This window comes from Wyeomyia smithii, chromosome 2 (assembly GCF_029784165.1).
Source record: "Wyeomyia smithii strain HCP4-BCI-WySm-NY-G18 chromosome 2, ASM2978416v1, whole genome shotgun sequence".
NCBI lineage: Eukaryota > Metazoa > Arthropoda > Insecta > Diptera > Culicidae > Wyeomyia > Wyeomyia smithii.
This window is the reverse complement of record NC_073695.1, coordinates 116,443,521-116,466,745: the sequence shown is the minus strand read 5'-3', so window position 1 is coordinate 116,466,745 and position 23,225 is coordinate 116,443,521. Positions and strand designations below refer to the sequence as shown.

The 23,225-nt window shown below is 37.6% G+C and overlaps 1 protein-coding gene across 1 annotated transcript; it reads left to right on the top strand.

The window, feature by feature from the left end:
• Positions 1–5,983: 5,983 nt before the first annotated feature.
• Positions 5,984–22,346, top strand: LOC129722756 (forkhead box protein F1-B-like). Its single transcript, XM_055676468.1, has 3 exons — positions 5,984–6,337; positions 20,942–21,242; positions 21,474–22,346. Exons 1-3 carry the CDS (start codon positions 6,042–6,044, stop codon positions 22,344–22,346), a joined length of 1,470 nt encoding a protein of 489 aa, XP_055532443.1. The 5' UTR covers positions 5,984–6,041.
• Positions 22,347–23,225: the final 879 nt, after the last annotated feature.

Here is a 23,225-nt window from a genome sequence, read left to right as displayed (position 1 = left end):
TCAAATTTAAAATCGATGGCTGCAAAATTGCTCAAAAACACGTTTTTCTGATAAAATCCAAAATAACGACGAGATCCAAGATGGCGGCAAAAAAAAACAAAAATTGTTTAACCTCGTGGTGTCCAAGTGTTTTTTTTGCACTACTTTCAATCATTTAGACACAAAAATGTCCTTTTTAAAATACCTTATGTCCCCAGTGGGACGATTTCAGCGAGAATAGCTCACATGTAGATAAGTGGTTCACATACTTACTTACATTTACCGTTTACCGGTTTTTAAACAAAAATGTATATTCACAGAAAATTTAAAATGGACATGAGAAAAACAGAGTGTAGAGTTCAAAAATAAATAACGCATTTTATCTGTACAATGAACTTATTTTATATGCTCGCTATCTGCCTCTACCGGTACGTACAGAATTTTGTTGTCCCCGGTGGCGCAGTGTATTATAATCATAATCATATTGAATTCTGATATTTGCTACTATACGAAACAAGAAGAAGAAGAAGACAATTCAAACGGCAACTCGATTGTGTTCCAGATCGCAAAACAATACCTACGCGTTAACCCAACACGCCCCACTGTGCGCCGACAGCGGCAATGTAGTCTTCACTTGGCTTGGCTGCACACAAATGGCAAAACTGAAGACGGAAAATTGCACTATGTGTAATGTCAATAACATCCCAAAATAGAAATTTGTTTGGAATTCATTTTTGAGATAGATTAAAAATATTGGCCTTCTAGGTCTTCTTCCTATGTTATGAAGCAGATAAAGATGAAAACGTATTCGATTTCTAAACATGACTTAGAGTATTATATTGTAGTAGGACAAAACTATGTTAAGTTATTGAAACATTTCGACCGATCATTTGTGAGCTGCCAGAGTAGGGAATTATTTATTATTTTAATTAGTGCTTATTATTGCTGATTTTATTGATAATTTTATTGATACAATGTACGAATTACTGGGATGCATTGGTCCTGCATTATTTCGTAATAATCTTTTTCGGTAAGATGTAGTTAGGAAGCGCTAAGATCGTGATAGGCATTAGACTGGGACACGGTAATATGGGAATAAAGTGCTGGTGTTATTTTTTCGCTCTCGTCCTGTAACAACTGTGTAACTTTCCAGATCGATCGGGGAAACTATATTTTTGCGCCCGCTTTTTAAAGTTTCCATATGGTTTTATATGGGATAATCCACTTTTCCAAAATTTATTCTCTAGAGATGTCCAGTTGGCTCCTAGAAATATATCAATACATGATATTTTACATGATATTTGTGGGAAATTTTCCTGGGAAAATGGCGTATGGCGCTACGACGCTTGTAGAAAAAGTTATTGTCCTCAAACTGACTGAATATCTGACGAACGGCTTACCATTTAATTTTTCTACCAATACTGCTGAAGCATGCTGCTTTGGCACTTTCAACCATGTGAAAATAAATAATATCGCGTAAAATTTACCTTGGAGGCTTCTTCGAAGATACTATTAGCAAAAATCACACTTTCAATTCCACGCGAAATTATTTCTCAGCATTAAGCAAGTTTGCAATAGCAGCATACTGGAGCAGTGATGCTGGAAAAATTCAATGGTGGGCCGTTCGTCAGACATTCAATCAGTGTGGTGCGAATAAGCATTTTCTGTATGTGTGTGTGTGTGTGTATGTGTGTGTGTGTGTGTGTGTGTGTGTGTGTGTGTGTGTGTGTGTGTGTGTGTGTGTGTGTGTGTGTGTGTGTGTGTGTGTGTGTGTGTGTGTGTGTGTATGTGCAGATTTTTATTCTCACTCACTTTTCTCAGGGATGGCTGGACCGATTCTCATGAAATTAACTGCAAATGAAAGGTCTTATTGCCCCATAAGACCCTATTGAATTTCATTGCAATCGGATTTTTAGTTTAAAGGTTATGTTTAAAAATGTGAAAATCATAAAACATCAATATCTCAAAACCTACACAACCGATTTGAATTTGGTTTCAAAAGAACGGGCTATCTAGAAAACCCTTAAGTTTTGAATTTCATAAAGATTGAACTTGTGATTCAAAAGTTATGAAAAGAAACGTGTTCTGAAGACTGTTTAATCTCACTCATGTTTCTCAGAGATGGTTGAACCGATTTTCATAAAATCAGTGTCAAATGGAAGGTCTAATTGCCCCATAAGACCCTATTGATTTGTTTTGCAGTCGGACTATTACTTTGCCTGTTATGTTTAAAAATGTGAAATCCAACTATGCAAAGGAACATATTCCGAAGACTACTTGGACTCACTCACTTTTCTCAGAGATGGCCGACCCGATTTCCACAAAATTAGTGTCAAATGAATAGTCTAGCTGCCTCAGAAGACCCTATTGAATTTTACTGTAATCGAACTGTAACTTCATTTGTAATGTGGCGACTTGTGGAAATCACGAAACTTTATTATCTCAGAAACTACACAACCGATTTGATTATTATTATCAGATGAGCGGGCTAGTTAAGGGTTAACTGATGAATTATGATTGAACACGTGGTTTAAAAGTTTGGCTGCCCTACACGTTCCCATTTCATTTGATTATAATCGAACTTAAGCAACCATTATGTATTAAATTGTTAATAAAACAACGAAAGTCTATTATCTCAAAGATTACATGACTTATTTGAACATAACTAGTGTCATACGAACGAGTCATCTCTCAAACTTACAAATAACAAACTTCATAACAATTTGATATGTGGCTCAAAAGTTATGGAAAGAAGAGGAATTCAAAGACTATTTAAAACTATAACTGCTATGATCGATATATGTGGCCTCAACATAATTTAAATGTGGTGTCGTACTATTTGAACGTTCCAAGTTAATTGATTCCTTGCGGTTTGTTTGAAGTCTGCAAATGCACGACGAATCGGCCATAGGATATGATCAAAGTCTAATAACAAATCGTTTGAAATGATTGGTTTTATCGAAATGACAACATCCTCGTCTTTTGGCTTCTGTACATCGCCTTAATTCTGAATATATTCATATTGGGTGGTATTCTGTCATTATCAGCAGACTTTCTGGTATCAATCTGACACCGGAAATACCCATATTGGGAGGTATTTTTGGTTGTTTTCCAGAAACTAAAAGTGGTCGTCTTCAAATTCAAAATGGTGTCCAGGGTCAATGTTTGGTTTCTATGCATCATCACGTTTACGGAAATATCCATTTTTTTTTCTTCATAATACGGAAATATCCACATTGAGTATTATTCGGTCATTTCCGAATGTTGCCTATAAGTTGCCATTTAGCAATTCAAAATGGTGCCTGAAGTCAATTGTTAGCTCCTTGAATCATTCTGGTTCCAGAGATACTCATATTGGATAGTATTTGTTTATTTTAGGCTGTTTTTCACAAACTGGTAGTCGCCATCTTGGATTTCAAAATGGTATTTAGGATACTGGTTAAAGAAAAACTTATATTGGGTGATATTTGGTCACTTTGGACTGTTTTTCAGAAGCCGAAAGTCGTCATTTTGGACTTTAAAATTGCCTGTGAAATCAATTTCTGTCATCTGGGCGTAATTCTGGTTCCGAAAACATTCATATTGAAAGGTATTTGGTCATTTCCGGCTGTTTGCCAGACACCGGAAGTCACCATCTTAAAATTCAAGATTGTGTCTGTGATCAATTTTTAGCTTCTGTGCATCTTTCTGGTTGCAGAAATACTAATATTTAATGGGAATCGTCCATTTCAGGCTGTTTTCCAGAAACTGGAAGTTGCCATCTTACGATTCAAAATGTTGTCTGAAGTCGATTTGTGGCTCCAGTGCATCATTACGGTTCCGGAAATACCCATATTGGGTGGTATTTGGTCATTTGCCGCTGTTTTTCCGACACCGGAAGTCGCCATTTTGGATTTAATAATGGCATTTGGAGATAATTTCTGGATTTTGAACGGCATACTGGTTAAAGAAAAACTCATATTGGGTGGTATTTGGTCATTTTCTGCTGTTTTCAGAAACCGGAAGTCGCCATCTTAGGATTTAAAATGCTATCTGTGGTCGATTTTAGCTCCTGTGTGTTATTCTAGATCCGGATATTATTATATTGGGTGGAAATCGGCCATTTTCGGCTGTTTTCCAGAAACCGGAAGTTGCCATCTTACAATCCAAAATGTTGTCTGAGGTCGATTATGGAACATATTTGTTACCACTAAAAACATTCACCTGCCAATATGGTTCCATTTAGTTGATTAGTTCGCGAGATGTGCAGAAATTTGTGAAGAAACATGTACTTCCAGAAGAGGGAGGGGCGTCAAACCATTATGGACATATTTGTTACCTTTAAAAACATTCACATACCAAATTTGGTTGTATTTTCTTGATTGGTTCTTGAGCTGTGCGAAATATGTGTTTCATTTTCATGGGATCCCTCCCTTATAGAAGAGGGAGTCGGGTTTCAAACCATTATGTGCATATTTGTTACCACTAAAAACATTTACCTGCCAAATTTTGTTCCGTTTGGTTGATTAGTTCTCGAGATGTGCACAAATTTGTATTTCATCCAACTATTATGGACATATTAGTTACCCCTTAAAACATCGACATGCCAAATTCGGTTTCATTTGCTTGGTTAGTTCTTGAGTTGTGCAGAAATTTATGTTTCATTCGTATGGGACCCCTCCCTTCCAGAAGAGGGAGGGGTTTCAAACTATCATAGGAACCTTTATCGGCACCAAAAACTTCTACATACAAATTTTCACGTCGATCGGTTCGGTAGTTTTCGGGCCTATATGGATCAGACAGACAGACAGACTTGACTGCATTTTTATTTGTAAAATTTACAACATCAATATTTTAGAACCTAAAGAGTGAATATATCGTAGAATATCAAAATAATAATGTTCTAGAATGAAAGTCATTCTTTCAGCATTCGTAAATGTGTAGCTCGTAAAGCTTGGATAACTGTGTTCAAACGTATTCAGTTGAGCATGTGCACACGACTTCAAGTATAGTCACGCCCGTTTGACATTGCTGTCAAGTATGAAGAGGGCGGCTGCGATGCATCATGACGATCCGTAAATAGCAGCTAGAGACGATCGTCGTCAAGCGTGACAAATTTAACCAACTCATATGCTTCTTTCTTCCCCGTCGATCGTATAATGCAGGAGGACGGACGACGCCGACCACGCGCGATCAGTCAATCGCCGCCATTGGGAAAAGAGCGATTTTTCTTCTGGTTGCTCTTCGCGTCGATGAATTTTGTTTCTAAATAAACAGTTGGGCGGAGCTACCAATTGGTGTGTCAGTGCATGTTGTTGAATGAACTGCAGGGCAATGTAGTAACAGAGGGATGGTGTTCACCAGCAGGATGATCGTCGACCGTTCGGCAAATGTATTCGGGAGGAAGTCATAAATGCGAGGAAGTGGATAAGATTGGATCACCTTACAGTGTTATAGATGCGTTCGAAGGTTCGATTGCAATTGAGATCTATTAGGCAGTAGGGTGATTGGACTATTTTCACAAAATACAAGTTAAATTATAAGAAACGTCATCAGAAAAGTCAAAACCGTATTGAAAATTTTGTAGTGTAAAAATAATAGAAAAAATTAAAAACACACACATTACATTGTTATATTAAATTAAAGAACGGTAAACAGGAGTATGGATCAATATGGTTACGGAGAAAAGTCATAAAGAAAATCGTTATTATGTTTTTCAACAGCCAGTTTTCTCTCCTACATACGAACGAGTATGTTCAGGCAATACAATTGCCGGAAGACCCAACGAAACGAACGGTTGGATTTTCAGACTTTTCGGCGTTTTTGTTTTTATTACTCTCAATGTAGTGTAAAACATAAATAAAATGAGAATTTAAACGGTCTGTTTATTGTGGCCGCGAGGAAAAGCGGGAGAGCACGCGTGCTGCTGCGTTTTGGTGTCTGGTTAAACAAATAGATCGGATCTTGTATGTAGACCTACAGGATCTTTGAAAGAACATTTTCTCAGTAGCTAATTGATTACTGTCGGTGACGGTTTGCGGAGATCGTTTAGGTGTTGAAAGTGGAACTAGTACTGAACAAAAATGTTACCTTATTCTTCGTACGCCGCTGCACTTGATCAGATTCATAGCATAAATCAGGAATTATCACTGTTGGCTCAGAATGGGCGATACTTTCCTATGGAAGCTGCTAGTTCCAATTTTAGTGCACCTTACTTAGTCGGATTAAATCAATGGTCGCTACCGTTTTCGTTTCTAAAGGCTGCCCACCGTCCAGAAAAACCTCCTTTCTCTTATATCGCACTAATTGCGATGGCTATCAGCAGCGCGCCGAATCAACGATTGACGCTCAGTGGAATTTATAAGTATATAATGGAAAAGTGAGTGTTGTTTATACGATAAATTTCGGTTAGAATATATGAAATCATATAACACGAAAAGAATAAATTAGGTACCGAATGTTGGTTGTGATATGGTTGTGTGTAAACAACTGTAGTGGTAGTGGCATTGGAAGAGTATGTTTCTGTCCAATGTTAGACCGTGGTAACGTAAAAGATAAGAAACTGGAAATAAAGCAATCTACTGATTCGAGGACAGAAAGTATTGTATGTAAGAGATGGCACAAAAGCTGCCAGATCTTGAGATTCATTGGTAATCTATATTATATTGAAGTGAAATGGAACGAGATTATAAAATTGGAACATCAAGTTTGAATATCGCAGTACCCCGATTGCGATCTGCAGCATAAAATGTCAGTAGGTACCTAGGTCAAGGGCTTTTTGTTGATTCAAATTTTGATTCAAAATTTGACCGCAATGTGGTGCTAGTGTCTATTTAATTTTGAGTATTTTAATAGTTTTTCTCAGTTGTGGATTTCAGTAAAGTTGTTCAGGAAAATAAGGGCTTCTGGTTGTTATACGTTTTGGTGTAGAATTCATCGGCTACGTAGCGCTAGTGTGCATGTAGTTTTGAGTATTTTTGACTGGATTTATCTTGTGAGTCGAACCTCTTGGAAACTGTGGTTTTCAGGAAACTAATTCAAAAGGTCATGGGGTTTTGGTATAAGGACAGTTTGTAACTTTCGAGAAACTAAGATGGTTGTATTGTAACTTTCGAGAAGATAAATTGAATTAAGATCGAAATACAAAATGCTTTGTTTTTTTTGTATGCACCTTCTGAACAAGTTTGCTAAAGCCCGTACTTTCTAGAAAGTACCGTGAAATAAGTTGAGGTCAAAAAATAAAAAAATCTCGTGTTCACCAGTGCTACATAGTGGTAGACTTCTGCACTGAACTGTCCACCATTCAGAAGTTTACCAGTCTAAACACGAAATTTCAAGTTACTTAGAAGTTTTCAACCTGAAAATTTCGCAAAACTCCTTCTGCATAACTATTTTTACTTGGACTTCAAGCAGCAAAGAGCTTGTTCAGAATCTGTCTTCGACTCAAAAATGAAGTTTCATTGACGAGAATCAAAAGAACGATTATTGCCAATTCAGTGATGCTTCAGTTGGTTCGATCCAGCCTTATATTTTTCTTTCCCAGATTTCGGTTGAAGGGTCGAAAAATAAAGATTTTAAATTGAACCGCTCCGCATGCTATAGGTGAATAGAAAAGCCCTAGGAAAACTATTCTTCTCGGTTTATCATTGCCACTCACCGCAAAACTTGATTCGCATACATTGCTCTTCGACGGTATATGGTTCTATTGAGGTTTCATGTTTCACATTAAAGAAACGTTAAGCCGACTTCTATACTATACTGTTAACATTTCCAGACCATTTATCCTACGCTACTAAGAGTCTGGGTGTGATTCTTTTGTTTTAGTTTTCTTGGTTGCGGCTCACGTGATGATAGTTTTCACACAGATATGCAGATGCAGTAAAATCATCACTTTCCTGTTGTATGTTGCTTAGGTATCTTTGAAATGCTTTTTATAGCATCGCAACAACTGGAATGTTTTGTCTTGATGCAGATTCGAAGTGACAGCATAAACTTAATTTTATTGAAATGTTAGATATGCTTGTCTGTGGGTTTCTTTTCCTGTTTCTAGTGCTGTTAAGCACATCTTTGCGAAAAATAATCTCCTTTTCATTTGACGAGAATGTTATTTCTATGGTACGGTTGTTTGATATAGTGTGAAGAAAAGTTGGAGGGCGAGAGGGTGGTCAACCAATAATACCGTGGTTGGAATAGGAAAAGTACATAATACATAGTATAGCAATTGTTGAAAGTACACACTGCAATCCGGATGATGAAGACAGCAAATCGTCTACCGCTTTGCAGGAGTAAGGCGTTCGTGTGAATAGAGTTGGAAAATTTCCAGTTTATCCTTGTTGTCTGACTGCAGTCAGAGAAGTATTTGGACTCATCATTGTGAATTATCTTGTTTTGGTAGCAAAATTATCGTACTGTATTATAGTTTCTATATGTTCTGGCAATGAAATTAGGACGTTCCTGTAAACAAATATTTAAGCTATTTAAATCATGTAATAGTGTCTAACATCGGAACGTGGTGGTATAAATCATGAAGCCTTACTTTCTGTTCTACACACTTTTTTTCGTTTTAGTTGTTCGGTAATTTTGATTACGGCCACGTTCAATAAATTTGAAATTTAACTGGCCTTTCTGTCATTTCATGAAAAATTGCTGATGTCGGCTCACTTTTTGCCGAAATACTGTTGAATAAAAGTTTCAATTATTGTGACATTTTGTGACATATGGGGGAGGGGGGGTTAGCTTGAGTGTGACATCACGTTTCAACCAAAAAAAAAAAAAAAATAAATAAATAAAAAAGTCACATACCTAACGACAGAGGTCAATTCAGAACTATTTATAATATTTGCATCATTCATTTATAGTTCTACGATCCCTTTTTTTGCTTAAAACTTGCTTTAGATAAAATAAATGACGATTTTTCTCCCTAAAAAGCATAATGTTCTTTAATTCCGTTTCACCATGCATGTTCATTTATGAATGACAGCGCAATTTCATTAATTTTTCGGTTCTCTCAATCCAATCAATACAAAAATTGTGACAAAAAGTAAATAAAAATGCTTGGTTATTGTAACATGTGGAGAATATTTGTATTGCGAATTGATTGAAGAAGAGGAACTAAATATTGATGGTTTTTCAAAAATCAGCAATGATGCTGCAGTTAATGTCTCGACTTTCTATGTCGTCGATATGCGACTCCATCAGTAGCATCCTTGGACTAAGAACTAAACGCCTTTTCTAGTTATCTTCTAGTTATCTTTTATAATCTTCTTTTCCTTTTAGTTTCAGTTTTTCTTTCAGTAAAATCGTTCTTATTAAGAAAAAATACATTCCTAACGAATTTCTCGATTTCAATCAATTATCACCAAAGAAGGGGGAGGGGGATATAAAAACGTGACGTAATTAAGGGGGGGGGTCAAGGAAGTTGTGACAACTTGTGACAAGGGGGAGGGGGGGAGAGTTAATTTTTTCCAAATTTTGCGTGACATCTTTAATGGATCGTCCCTTAATTATTCTCCATTTTATAGAAGTTGCAATTTTGTGATTAATCCACTTAACAACGAGAAGCGAATTTTACTTCTTTCATTTTTGCATATAAAAATTCACTTTTTTCGGCAAAGTTGTTGCACATTTTATAAGAAACCACCTTCTGAAAAGTACTATACTTCTATCTGCCTTTTTAAATGGACTTTTGTGGAGGTTTCTACAGATGGCCACTAAGAATCATTTTCTTAATATCACATTTGATGGTGACTTTTTACAATTTTCCAATGTTCTACATTGTTGTTTACTATCACAAAACACACAATTTCATCCAAGAAAGTTTATTTTTATCCCTCATATTTCATCGGTTATTGATGACTTTTATTGAAACAACGCACTAATTTACTAACAGATATCTTTAGAATCTGCAAATATCTGCAGACTAAACCTTTTCTATATTTAAGTATAAGTAAAACGTCATTTAGTCCAGACATGGGCATTTGTCTCTCGCTGTCTCCTGTGCAGATATTTGTAAATAAATAAGTGCATTATTTTAATAAAAATCTTTAATAACTAAATAAACTTAGAGATAAAAGTGAACTTTCTTCGGTGAACTTGTGTGTTTTATTGTAGTTAAGAATATTGTGGAACATTGAAAAATTTTAGAAGAACACTATAAAAAGTTATATTAATAAAAAATGATTTTAAGGGGCATTCAAGAGAAAACTTCACGATAGTTAATTTAAATGACCAGATACAAGCATAGTGTCTTCGACAAAGTTGTTTCTTACGAAATGTGCTAAAACTTTACTCAGCAAAGTGGATTTTTATATGCAAAAATGAGAAAAACAAAACTCATTCCTCACTTTTAGATAGATTAATCACAAAATTATAACTTCCTTAAAATGGAGAATAATTAATAGAACAACTTTACTGAAGACACTGTTACTCTAAATTAATATTTTTTGTGTTAAGAATAATTAGTGTAAATTAGCGCATTATTCTAGTAAAAATCGTTAACAACCAAAAATATATGGGAGATAAAAATAAACTTTCTTCGGAGATGTTGTTTGTAGAACACTCAAAAATTGTAGAAAATCACTATAAAAAGTTAAATAGCAAAAAAGATTTTTAATAGTAATCTATAGAAAACTCCACTAAAGTCCATTTAAATAAATAGTTAAAAGTATGATGTCTTCAACAAAGTTGTTTCTTTTAAAATTTGCTACAACTTTGCTGAACAAAGTGGACTTTTATATTCCAAAATGAGAAAAGTAAAAATCGTTTCTCACTGTTGAGTGGATTAATCATGAAATTGTAACTTCTATAACATGGAGAATAATTGATGGAACAACTTTGCTGAAGACGTTACGGTTCTAAAATCAATGTTTTTGGCTCAAAACAATTTCGGTCACGTTTTTACAGCTTTGGAAACAGTGTGTGCTGCTAGTGGTGCGTCTTGAGATTAAATTTATATTTTAAGTTTGATTAATATAACGCATAACAAGCAGGCTGCAAAAGAAACAGACGAACACGAAACACTGCAGAAACCTGGTTTTCATTCTAACTGTTTCCTGTTTCAAAAGTTAAAATTATACAACAGGCAGAACTGATAGACAAAACGCTAAAAACTATTGTGGACAATGACACAAAACTAAATCAATTTGATCGAAGCTGAAAATAATCGATAAAATCTTTCAACAGAATCTTCGATTTTCGGTACCGATTTTCTTTCATCCTGTCATTGAGGTAATGATTTTATGCCTTTCTCCTAGAAAGGTATAGCAATCACTTGCAAAACCGAAAGTATAAAAGTGCTCCAAAGGGCCGAATGGCATATATCACTCGACTCAGCTCGACGAGCTGAGCATTTTCTGTATGTGTGTGTGTGTATGTGTGTGTGTGTGTGTGTGTGTGTGTGTGTGTATGTATGTTTGTGTGTGTGTGTGTGTGTGTGTGTGTATGTGCAGATTTTTATTCTCACTCACTTTTCTCAGAGATGGCTGGACCGATTTTTATGAAATTAACTGCAAATGAAAGGTCTTGTTGCCCCATAAGACCCTATTGAATTTTATTGTAATCGGATTTTTAGTTCAGAGGTTATGTTTAAAAATGTAAAAATCATGAAACGTCAATATCTCAAAACCTACACAACCGATTTGAACAAAATTGGTTTCAAAAGAACGGGCTACCTAGAAAACCCTTAAGTTTTGAATTTTATAAAGATTGAACTTGTGATTCAAAAGTTATGAAAAGAAACGTGTTCTGAAGACTGTTTAATCTCACTCATGTTTCTCAGAGATGGCTGTACCGATTTTCATAAAATCAGTGTCAAATGGAAGGTCTAATTGCCCCATAAGACCCTATTGATTTGTTTTGCAATCGGACTATTACTTTGCCTGTTATGTTTAAAAATGTGAAATCCAGCTATGCAAAGGAACATATTCCGAAGACTACTTGGACTCACTCACTTTTCTCAGAGATGGCCGACCCGATTTCCACAAAATTAGTGTCAAATGAATGGTCTAGCTGCCTCAGAAGACCCTATTGAATTTTACTGTAATCGAACTGTAACTTCATTTGTAATGTGCCGACTTGTGAAAATCACGAAACTTCATTATCTCAGAAACTACACAACCGATTTGATTATTATTATCAGATGAGCGGGCAAGTTAAGGGTTAACTGATGAATTATGATTGAACACGTGGTTTAAAAGTTTGGCTGCCCTACACGTTCCCATTTCATTTGATTATAATCGAACTTAAGCAACCGTTATGTATTGAATTGTTAATAAAACAACGAAAGTCTATTATCTCAAAGATTACATGATTTATTTGAACATAACTGTCATACGAACGAGTCATCTCTCATACTTACAAAAAACAAACTTCATAACAATTTGATATGTGGCTCAAAAGTTATGGAAAGAAAAGAAATTCGAAGGCTATTTAAAACTATACCTGCTTCGATTGATATATGTGGCCTCAACATAAATTAAATGTGGTATCGTACTATTTGAATGTTCCAAATTCATTGATTCCTTGCGATGTGTTCAAAGTCTGAAAATGCACGACGAATCGGCCATAGGATATGATCAAAGTCTAATAACAAATCGTTTGAAATGATTGGTTTTATCGAAATGACAACATCCTCGACTTTTGGATTCTGTACATCACCTTAATTCTGAATATATTCATATTGGGTGGTATTCGGTCATTTTCAGCAGATTTTCTGGCATCAATCTGACACCGGAAATACTCATATTGGGAGGTATTTAGTTATTTTGGGTATTTTCCAGAAACAAAAAGTGGTCGTCTTTAAATTCAAAATGGTGTCAAAAGTCAATGTTTGGCTTCTATGCATCATCTCGATTACGGAAATATCCATATTGAGTATTATTTGGTCATTTTCCTATAAGTTGCCATTCAGCGATTCAAAATGGTGCCTGAGGTCAATTGTTAGCTCATTGCATCATTCTGGTTCCAGAGATACTCATATTGGTGGTATTTTGTTATTTTAGACTGTTTTTCACAAACCGGAAGTCGCCATCTTGGATTCAAACTGGTATTTAAGATAATTTCTGGCCTCTGAGCGTCATTCTGGCTGAAGAAACACCCATATTGGGTGTAATTCGATCATTTTCGGCTATTTCCCAGGAACCGGAAGTCGCCAACCTAGAATCTAAAATGAGGTCTGCGGTCGATTTCAGCTGCTATGTATCATTCTAGATCCGGAGATACTCATGTTAGACGGAAATCGGCCATTTTTGGCTGTTTTCCAGAAACCACAAGTTTCCATCCTACAATTCATAATGGTATTCATTACGATTCCGAAAATACCAATATTGGATGGTATTTGGTCGTTTGTCGCTGTTTTTCTGAAATCGGAAATCGCCATCTTAGAATTCAAAATGGTATCTGTGGTCCATTTTAGCTCCTGTGTATCATTCTTTATCCGATTATTATTACATTGGGTGGAAATCGTCCATTTTTGGCTTTTTTCCAGAAACCGGAAGTTGCCATCTTACAATCCAAAATGTTGGCTGAGGTCGATTATGGAACATATTTGTTAACACTAAAATCATTCACCTGCCAAATATGGTCCCATTTAGTTGACTAGTTCGCGAGATGTGCAGAAACATGTGCTTCCAGAAGAGGAAGGGGCGTCGAACCATTGTGGACATATTTGTTACCCTTTAAAACATCCACATGCCAAATTCGGTTTCATTTGCTTGGTTTGTTCTTGAGTTGTGCAGAAATTTATGTTTCATTTGTATTGGACCCCTCCTTTCCAGAAGAGGGAGGGGCCTCAAACTATTTACCTTTATCGGGACCAAAAACCCCTACATACAAATTTTCACGTCGATCGGTTCGGTAGTTTTCGAGCCTATATGGATCAAACAGACAGACCGAACTGCATTTTTATAAGTATAGATTACAACATCAATATTTTAGAACCTAAAGAGTGAATATACATTTATTGGATTGAAGCGTTCATGTAAATCTATTTTTACAAATAAAAGTTTGAATGAGAAAGGCTGGGTCTGACCGCTAGGTGGATCAATTTAGGTTTTTTTTGTTCATCTATCGTTTTTTTGACACGGCACAAATACAATTTAATGTTTAACGGCGCCAATTATATCTGATGACTTAAAATCTTTAAGCAATTTTTTTATCCTCGCTGCCGACTACGAGCTGAAAATAAGTCTATCTTAAAACTAGCATATATTTTTCGATCAATGTTTTGTTGTTAAATGGTCGTCTGATGATTGTCGAATGGCCAAGGATATGCAGCATGTATGGATTTGTTCTGCTAAGCCACGATGTCATGAGCTGGGACAGGGGCTTGTGCAAATCCTTGTTAAGAATAGTTCGTACAGATTCCGGGTCAATTTTGACTTAGAACTACGTTTTTCTTTAGCCTACCACATAGGGATGTAAATAGGAAAACTATTAACGAAAAAGGGACGAAATATGTCCCTTTTTAAATGCTTATAAATCGGTTTGTTTTCAACCGATTTCCTTCATTTTTGCAGCAATTGTTTGGAAAATTATACACGCACCCACTCAAATGTAGAAAATTGTTGATTGATTATGCAAACTATTGTACTATTGATAATTGTCAAGCCTTGTTTAAACGAAAATTACGTCCTCTTATTGGTCGTTATATGATTGCTTCCCAAGCACGGTCGACAGAATCATATACCTTGCAATTGAAAACATGCTACTTGGCCTATATAAGAGCCTGTTTCAGCCAAAGCCGCTCATAATAGTTCTGGACAGCGACAAATTGTCAACAGCAGTCGTCCCTCCTTAGCAGCAGCACTAGCCCTGTGGTTGGTCACCACGTCTCAGGAGCAGCGCGGTTCTTCTCAGCGTGTGTCGCCAGACTGCCATTATTCCCCCGTGTTAGGGCTGCATGAAGATCGTCATCACCAAATCCAATTTTGAACAGCAAAATGCCTTTTTTCAAGGCAAATAAACAAGTCATTGAAAGTTAATAATGTTTGACAACGTAAGCAAGCATTCTGTGCGGATTCTAGCAGTTACATCTGTCGCGGCCGTCTAGTTTACAGAAGGTGAAATAGCTTCCACAGTACATGTTGTCCGTGTATCTTAACTCCCCCACTGTTGGGGCAGCACAAAGGTTGCGATCAGCAACCGATTTTGAACAGCAAAATACCTTTTTTCAAGGCAAATAAACAAGTAATTGAAGGGTGAAAATTTCCTAGCATCAACACAAGCAAACATTCTTCGCGGGATCCTAGCAATCAAATTCTGTTGTAGTTTATTTAGTTAATACCCCCACTGTTGGGACAGCACAAAGGCTGCGATCAACATAATCGATTTTGAATAACAAACTGCCCTGTTAGAACGCATTCACGAAGGCAGTTAATTCGAATATGCAGAGCTAATATGAAGTCGATTCAATCAATCAGCATTGACAGAATTTCATCGTCTCCCAGCTGCCAAGTTGCAACATGATGCAACACGCAACAACGAGCAAACGAAATCGCTTGATGTTACAAACCGCAATAAAATACGGGTTAAACCCGTTGCGTGTGTGAGAGCACCATCGGTGTTTATTCGCTGGAAACAAATATCGAATGCAAATTGTGGAATAATTCGTCGAAAGAATATTAGAGAATTAGACAACTGAACTGGAAGGCGTAGCCTATTACGTAGCACCCTTCGGCTATAAATAGTGTTTCTGGGAAAACTAGCTACATTCGTTAGTCGGAAGGCGAGCTGGATGGACCGTCCACAACGTTGACAGCAGTAGAAGCAGATACAGCACTCAGAAGTAACAGCGGGTTGCGCCTGTGACTGCCTTCAAATTAAATAAATCACATGCGCTGTGGTTGGTCACCATGTGTCAGTAGCAGCGCGGTTCTTCTCAGCGTGCCTCGCCAGACTGCCATTATTCCCCTACTGTTGTGGCAGCATAAAGATCGTCATCACCAAATCCAATTTTGAACAGCAAAATGCTTTTTTTCAAGGCAAATAAACAAGTCATTGAAAGTTAATAATTTTTGGCAACGTAAGTAAGCATTCTGTGCGGATTCTAGCAGTTACATCTGTCGCGGCCGTCTAATTTACAGAAGGTGAAATAGCTTCCACAGTGCATGTTGTCCGTGTATCTTAACTCCCCCACTGTTGGGGCAGCACAAAGGTTGCGATCAGCAACCGATTTTGAACAAAATGCCTTTTTGGCGTAGAACTACGTTTTCCTTTAGCATACCACACAGAAATGCAAACTGAAAAACTGGGACGAAATTTGTCCCTTTTCAAATGCTTATAGGTCGGTTGGTTTTCAACCGATTTTCTTCATTCTTGCAGCAATCGATTGGAAAATTATACACGCATCTGCCCAAATGCAGAAAAATGTTGTTTGAATCTACGAACTATTGCACTATTGGAAATTGTCAAGCCTTGTTGAAATAAAAATAACGTCCTCTGATTGGTCGCTTGCTTGCTGTGTGTGTATGATATGGTATCTTGTGTGTATGTGTGTATGATATGTGTGCTGTGTATGGTTTTTAACTCGGCACGATCTGCTAACTGCTGAAACCGGTTCACGAAATTCACAACCCTTCATTAGTAGACATTATAACTCATTACCCAAGTAAAAATATTGGTTTTATCAAAGTTTTATAACGCTCAATACAGCCAAAAAAGCGCTATAAAACTTTGATAAAAACAGTTGTGTTACTAGGGTAATGAAACACTCAATGCATTTGTTAATAGTGTGCGTAGTTCTACGTCATTTATGCGGTCGTGTCTTGGATACAACTTCCTACTTTTTAATGATTTTACCATTTTTCGAATTGACCTTGTAGAATCACGGTAAATCCGGTGACGAATAATTATCCGGTTCCCAGGGGTCCTAGCGGTTCTTTTCTGCCTCTTCCAATACTATACTCGCGATACATACTAGCGATACTTACTGGACGCTTTCCTTGTTTATATAACTCGATCACCGTACTGCATGATGGACTTGACTTCATTATGACACTTAATGCACACTGTTTCAAAAGAGATTTCATGGTTTCGTTTACACATAGCCAAGGTTAAAAATTGCATAGGTAAGCTCAATTCAACATCTGTCAAATGTTAGTTATACACTAAAACAAAAAACACGGATAATTATTCCTCACCCTGTATTTGTATAAATTATGGTCATCAATGCTAGCATATTTCATATGCGAAAATATCGCCTGATTGCAGATTTTTTTGTTCCAACACTATTTTTTTATCATCTGAACTTTTGCAAAAGTTCTCAAATTCTCAAGGAGGCCGCTGCGTTTTTGTGATGTTTTATCTCTAGTTTTAGCGTGTATTTTAGTGCTATAACTTTGTTTTAGAAGACACCCCAGTTCAAAGATTTAGTTCGCTTAATGCAATATCGTTCTACGGTGTGAATAATCTTGAGTTCACATCAGTTATAGTTGTTGTCGCTTGGTTGTCGCTGATTCCAAGGTGTAACCAAATGGATAGTTTATATTTTGCGAGCATATAAAATACGAATAAATCCTTCTAGCGTTGCAATCTAGCCTTACACATATAACCTAAATATGTTACAAAATATAAGCAAATATGTACATTTCAATTATCGAAATAGTTTTTAAAGCTTGACAATCTCTCAAAATTTAGTTTTTGCTGCATCAACTGGCAAAAACCATTGTTTTAAACGTATTAGTATCTGTGGAATCGTGGTGTTAGCTTTTCGATTGTTTTCACTTAGTCAAAATTGTGGCTGAGAAGTCTGTAGGCAATGAATAAGAAGTGAAGGTCTAACAATGTAATGGCTTGTTAGCACCTAGGTTTTACTTTGCTTTTTATTTTGAATCACCTGAAACTTTATGTCATTAGTATGAAAAGACTGAGGGGTATCTTAATCATTTCAATTTTGTATGAGCTAAAACTTATTTTCTTGCTAATTATGGTGAATGCACACTTCAGCATCGGCAAAAGCACTGATAAGGCGTGGTACTCAAATTACGTAATGAAAAAATCTAGATTTTAGATCCCCTCCTTTCTCTTTGCAATAAAAATGGAGTTCAATAGAACTTTTGCCATCGAATGTTACGTAACACTAAACGACCGCTATTGCTTCGCTATTTTCCAATTTGGAAAAAATACACCCTAAATTCATTTTCAAGCGTTTTCATTTTAAATTTTTAAAGCTAAAGTATGAACCATTAAATCTTTAGTAAGTTACAATTTTCGGTTTTATGTCTTACGGGAACGTATGTAGGGGTCCAATTGTCCACTTTCAAATATTTAAAACTCCGTTGCTGAAACGCCGGTTTCGAACTCTGATTGGTGGCTTAATGCTTGCTTTTCCTAACACTGCCGACAGAATTTTATACGTAGTTAACCGAGAATGCACTTTTTGGGCTAGCACGATCCTAACCAAGTACTACGGTATATATAGCGGTAGCAGGCCTATTCGTGTAAATCCGTAAATTTTACGGATTTTTTTTTTCATTTTAGTACAATTTCGACTAAACAATGAAAATTTGTGTAAACAATCAAACGACGGAAGTATATAATTTTGTTGGCACTATCATCCATATTTTTAAATGGAATTAAATCGCGGGCGGATTCCTTTTTAAATTTTTTAATATATTGACGCCGGGATAGCAAACTGAAAAAATACGTAGATTTTTTCGGAAATCCGCAGATGTCCGTAGATATTTTCAGAAATCCGTAGATTTCCGTAGATATTTTCGGGAATCCGTAGAATTTGTCCACGGATTCGTATATCCGTAGATCTGCTGCTAACGATTCTGCTTCCTCTAGTAAAAAGCTGCTTTTGTGCGGTAGGGGCAGCGGCACGCTCCTCTAATAAAAGGTTATTTTTGTGCAGAAGCGCAGGCCATATTAGCCGGCACTTTCTCTAGAGAAACGCTGCTGTATAATAATTCTAACGTAAACGGAGTTGTTGCTTAAACCAGCTGAATGGATGTTTCTGAATTTTAAACCACCACAGGGATATTTGGTTGGTTAAAATATCCTTTAATACAAAAAACTTTTAGAAACAGATTTCTTAAATTACAAATTTCGCTTACATTTAGTGCCTCCAACTCCGTTAACCACGTTTTATACTTGGTTATATTTCAGCTTTAGGTGAGGCTTTGCCGTTTCTAGTGATAAACAATCGCGTTAACTAGTAGCAAATTTATATCAATAATTTTATGTATAATTCCTTACCCGAACTTTAATTATTATTTGAATGTATTTTTATCATATTAAGTAGAAAAATTGCAAATAATTTTAAAGTTGCGCACAAACTTGCTGGATCCTCCTAACACACCAAGATGAAACGCAAGTTCCCTTGATCCCATCCGATGACAGGCCATGTCCGATCAGCCGTCGATAATGTAGACAGACAGCGGCTCCAGAGGTATTGTGACTTTTGGGGGGTCTCTGACGTAACAGGAGTGTTGGCAACCAAAATTTGTCGGCCGTCAAATTTTCAGTGTGGAGACAGCTTTCCATTGTGTTATCAGGAGAGTGTCTTATTCCCAAATATTTAATTCAACAGTATGAAGCGGGGCCTAGCGTGGTTGGTAACTTCTCCGCCAACCACGCTCGACGCTCGATGGTTGTGAGGTGGCGTGATCCACACAGAACCAACCCAACTGGGTAGATTCAATCCTAGCCGACACCGGGAGATTTTCTGAGGCGAAAAATCTCTGGGATCACGCCTTCCATCGCATGAGGAAGTAAAGCCGTTGGCGCCGGTCCGTTAATCAACGGGTCGTGAGTTAGGGTCCTGGGTGGAGTCACCTCCCCGGGCGTCGGTGATTGGCACAATAACAGTGGCGGAACTAGACCGACGGTAAATAAGCGAGAATAAAAAAAAAATTAATTCAACAGTAAATTGTCCTTTTGAGGACAAATTAAATACCGTCAGCCGGGGCGAGATTGTGCCAGTGGGGGTGAGATTGAGGCATTTAACCCGCGACTTGTCAGTTATCTCTTCCGGGTCAGATGACTAGTCTTTGTTGGTTAAGTATTCGAGGGAACTTATTCGATAAAGATTTGTCTTGTGACCGTCAAGGGACGGCTGACAAATAATGGATTTGTATGGCACAATCTCACCCCGGCTTACTGTACATAATCTGAGAGTCAATATCGTCTTGTTCGTTCATTATACTTCATTCAATATGTTAAACGCATTAACAATGACTGTTGTAAATTCGACTTCATTAATGCAACACTCAACAGCTTCGTAATAAAATGTTGCGTAACTGAGTGCGGCGTCTTCTGTTTTCAGTCACATATGACATCAAAAAGCATGACCAGACCTTGAAAATTGTAAAGCCATAATTGGCGCAAATTCATATTGATCTGGTTGGTAGTTTAATGCTTGCTGTCCCTAACACGGCCGACAGAATATAATACCTAGTTTACCGAAAATTCCCTGTCTCTGTTTCTCAATTCTCAATTGAAACCAATCAGTTTACTAGTGAATGGTCATCGCTGCATCTGCTGCAAACAGAGCTACAGCAGGTAGCGATTTCTAATATATCGCTACCTTCCATAACGGGTGGAAAGACTAAACAGCACATTCCCCAACATTAGATTCAGGATCTCTCTTTTGTGTGGGATGGAAAGCAATTCGACACCCAGACATGTCCGCAGTTTCGTTAAAATTAAAACCAACCATACTTTTAAGGACGACCACATTGTTAATTGACATAGTAAAAATGAGTTATCCACATCTGAATATCACAGTAATCGTGAGTATACTATTATGGAATGGAGTGTTATTTATTGTTCATTTCACATTATTCACATGCTTTTTAGTTAAACTTTGAATTTAGCGTTTATTGTTGTGACAACAGAAAATTATAACCGACACTAGAGGAACCAACTTGAATTCATCAAAAATAGCTTCTAAAAATACTTTTTTGTAGTAGCTTAGTAGTTAAGTAATAGTTTATCTTGTGATGGTGGGGGTAGTTACATTATCATATTCTATGCTTTGTTACAGTTTCCCATACTACCGTGAAAATAAACAGGGCTGGCAAAACTCCATTCGGCATAACCTGTCGTTGAACGACTGCTTCATAAAAGTGCCCCGAGATAAATCATCTGCTGGAAAATCAGCTCAATCAGCGGACGGAACGGATTCGAATGATAGCTCTGGAATCAGTGGTTGTAGTGGTAGCGGGAAGGGAAGCTATTGGATGTTGGATCCATCGGCTAACGATATGTTCGAACAGGGTAACTATCGCCGACGGAGAACGCGCCGCCAGCGAAACGCGAAAATGATCCTAAACGGCCACTTTCAGGTGAGTGATATCCTGCTGTGGTGCATGGTTTGCGAAATGTACATCACTGCGGGTTTCTTTTTTTCAGTAGAAAACTAACAGTAATCATTCCATGATGCTTAGTTAGAAAATTTATAGTTACGTGGGCAACGGTAAAAACCTCAATTTTAGATTTTCATCTAAGTGGTGTATTGGAATGATTTTTAGCTTCTCTGGTCATACTCTTCATATTGTTTTTTATGCATTTTGCAGACGTCACCGTTTTCATTGGCTTTTTCCCCGTCGTCTGTGGCAGTAGCTGCGGCGGCAGCAGAATTCATTAAAACAACAGCAACGACGGATGATTTTCATCATCTGATAGGCAGCAACAATTTGGAGGCAAACTGTTACCCGGGGGCATCAATTGGTCAGTCCATGCTTTCGTGCGCTAGCCCTGGTGCTGGATCTAGTGGTGCATTGCAGGAAGCTTCCTCATGTCATTCTACAAACTCAACTTGTTCGTCTCCAGCGTTGCTAAACCACCACAATCAGTATCACTATCAGGACCAACATACAGAGCAACAATCAGCTTCAGGTGGTCTCGCAATTCCGACAAATGAAAACATGAAACGAGATTTTGATGAACCTAACGATAACGGCAGCAGCTTAACGAGTTTCCCGACGATGTCGATATCGACAGCCGTGACGACGTCTGACAGTGAAGGACTCCCAATAGTCTCCAAGAGTGAGTCCTTTGTGAATTCCACGTGCCAGCGACTCACACGAGCTGCTGATAATTATTTAGATAATTTTCAATCGAATTTCCCATCGCTGGATGCATTCCTGGGTGAACTGAACGAGACGAAGGTGAACGCTTGTCTCAAGAACGCCGCGGGCGGTTATTCGTTAGATGAACATCATCGTAGCTGGCGCCAGTACAGCACCGTCATAGAGCACTCAGAAGAGGGCTGCTCGAGAAGAAATTTAAACAGCTCGCCGCAGGTGGAACCACAACAGAGGCATACACTCGAAATACCTTGTAGTACTTCCGGTCCCGGCATGGGGTCGTCAAGTGGTTTTCGCACGAAAAATAGTGGTTTAAAGTCGAGTAATTTTACCATCGAAAGTATTATGCGTAAGCAGTAGGTAGTCTGAACAATTGTAATAAGATTAAAGTGTGCTAGTCATATTTTACATGTAAAATGGTTTTGTATATTTAACAAGTTGCGAACACAAGATTGCGAAATAAATAATTTTTTTTTTTTCTTCATCTATAGTTTATTTGACACGGCACAGATACAATTCAATGTTTAACGGCGCCAATTATATCAGGTAGCTTACTTTCTAAAGTATCTTAATAACTAAAAGCAATTTTTTTATTCTCGCTGCCGACTACGAGCTGAAACTAAATCTAACTTAAAGCTAGAATATTTTGCATTAAAAGCACAGGTTTGCTGTTTGATGGTTTTCATTGCCATGGGTAAGCAGCATATTAAATTTGTTCCGCTGCTGGGCCAAGATATTACGGACTGGCATATTGGGTTGTTTCCATCGGGCCTTGAGAGTATCGTGCGGGTCTGATTGCTGTTTCCGGATCCGGGGTCTTAACGTGTTCTTGTCGTTTGGTTGGATGTAGGCGGAAGGGGATAGGACTAAACTGGGGCGTGGATGGATTTCAGGAAAACGTATATAAGGGACATGTAGGATAGGTCACGGCTCGCCAAGACATCACGAACAGGAACAGCCGGCTGCCTACCTTCGGCCTGCAGGGAAGCTATTAATCTAGACCTGGCGTCACGGTGTACAGGGCATGACCAAACAACGTGCTCTATGTCGTGATAACCTTCACCACAGGCACAGATACCACTCTCCCCGAGCCCAACACGATGGAGATGCGCGTCAAATCTATAGTGATTGGACATAAGCTGGGACATCACGCAAATGAAATCCCGACCTACATCCAACCCCTTGAACCACGGGTTCGTCGATACCTGGGGGATTATGGAATGTAACCACCTTCCCAAT

Coding starts and splice junctions, on each gene's coding strand:
- LOC129722756 (XM_055676468.1), top strand. CDS start 6,042: ATGTTACCTTATTCTTCGTACGCCGCTGCACTTGATCAGATTCATAGC. Junction 6,338..20,941: donor TATAAGTATATAATGGAAAA/GTGAGTGTTGTT, acceptor GCTTTGTTACAG/TTTCCCATACTACCGTGAAA. Junction 21,243..21,473: donor TCCTAAACGGCCACTTTCAG/GTGAGTGATATC, acceptor TGCATTTTGCAG/ACGTCACCGTTTTCATTGGC.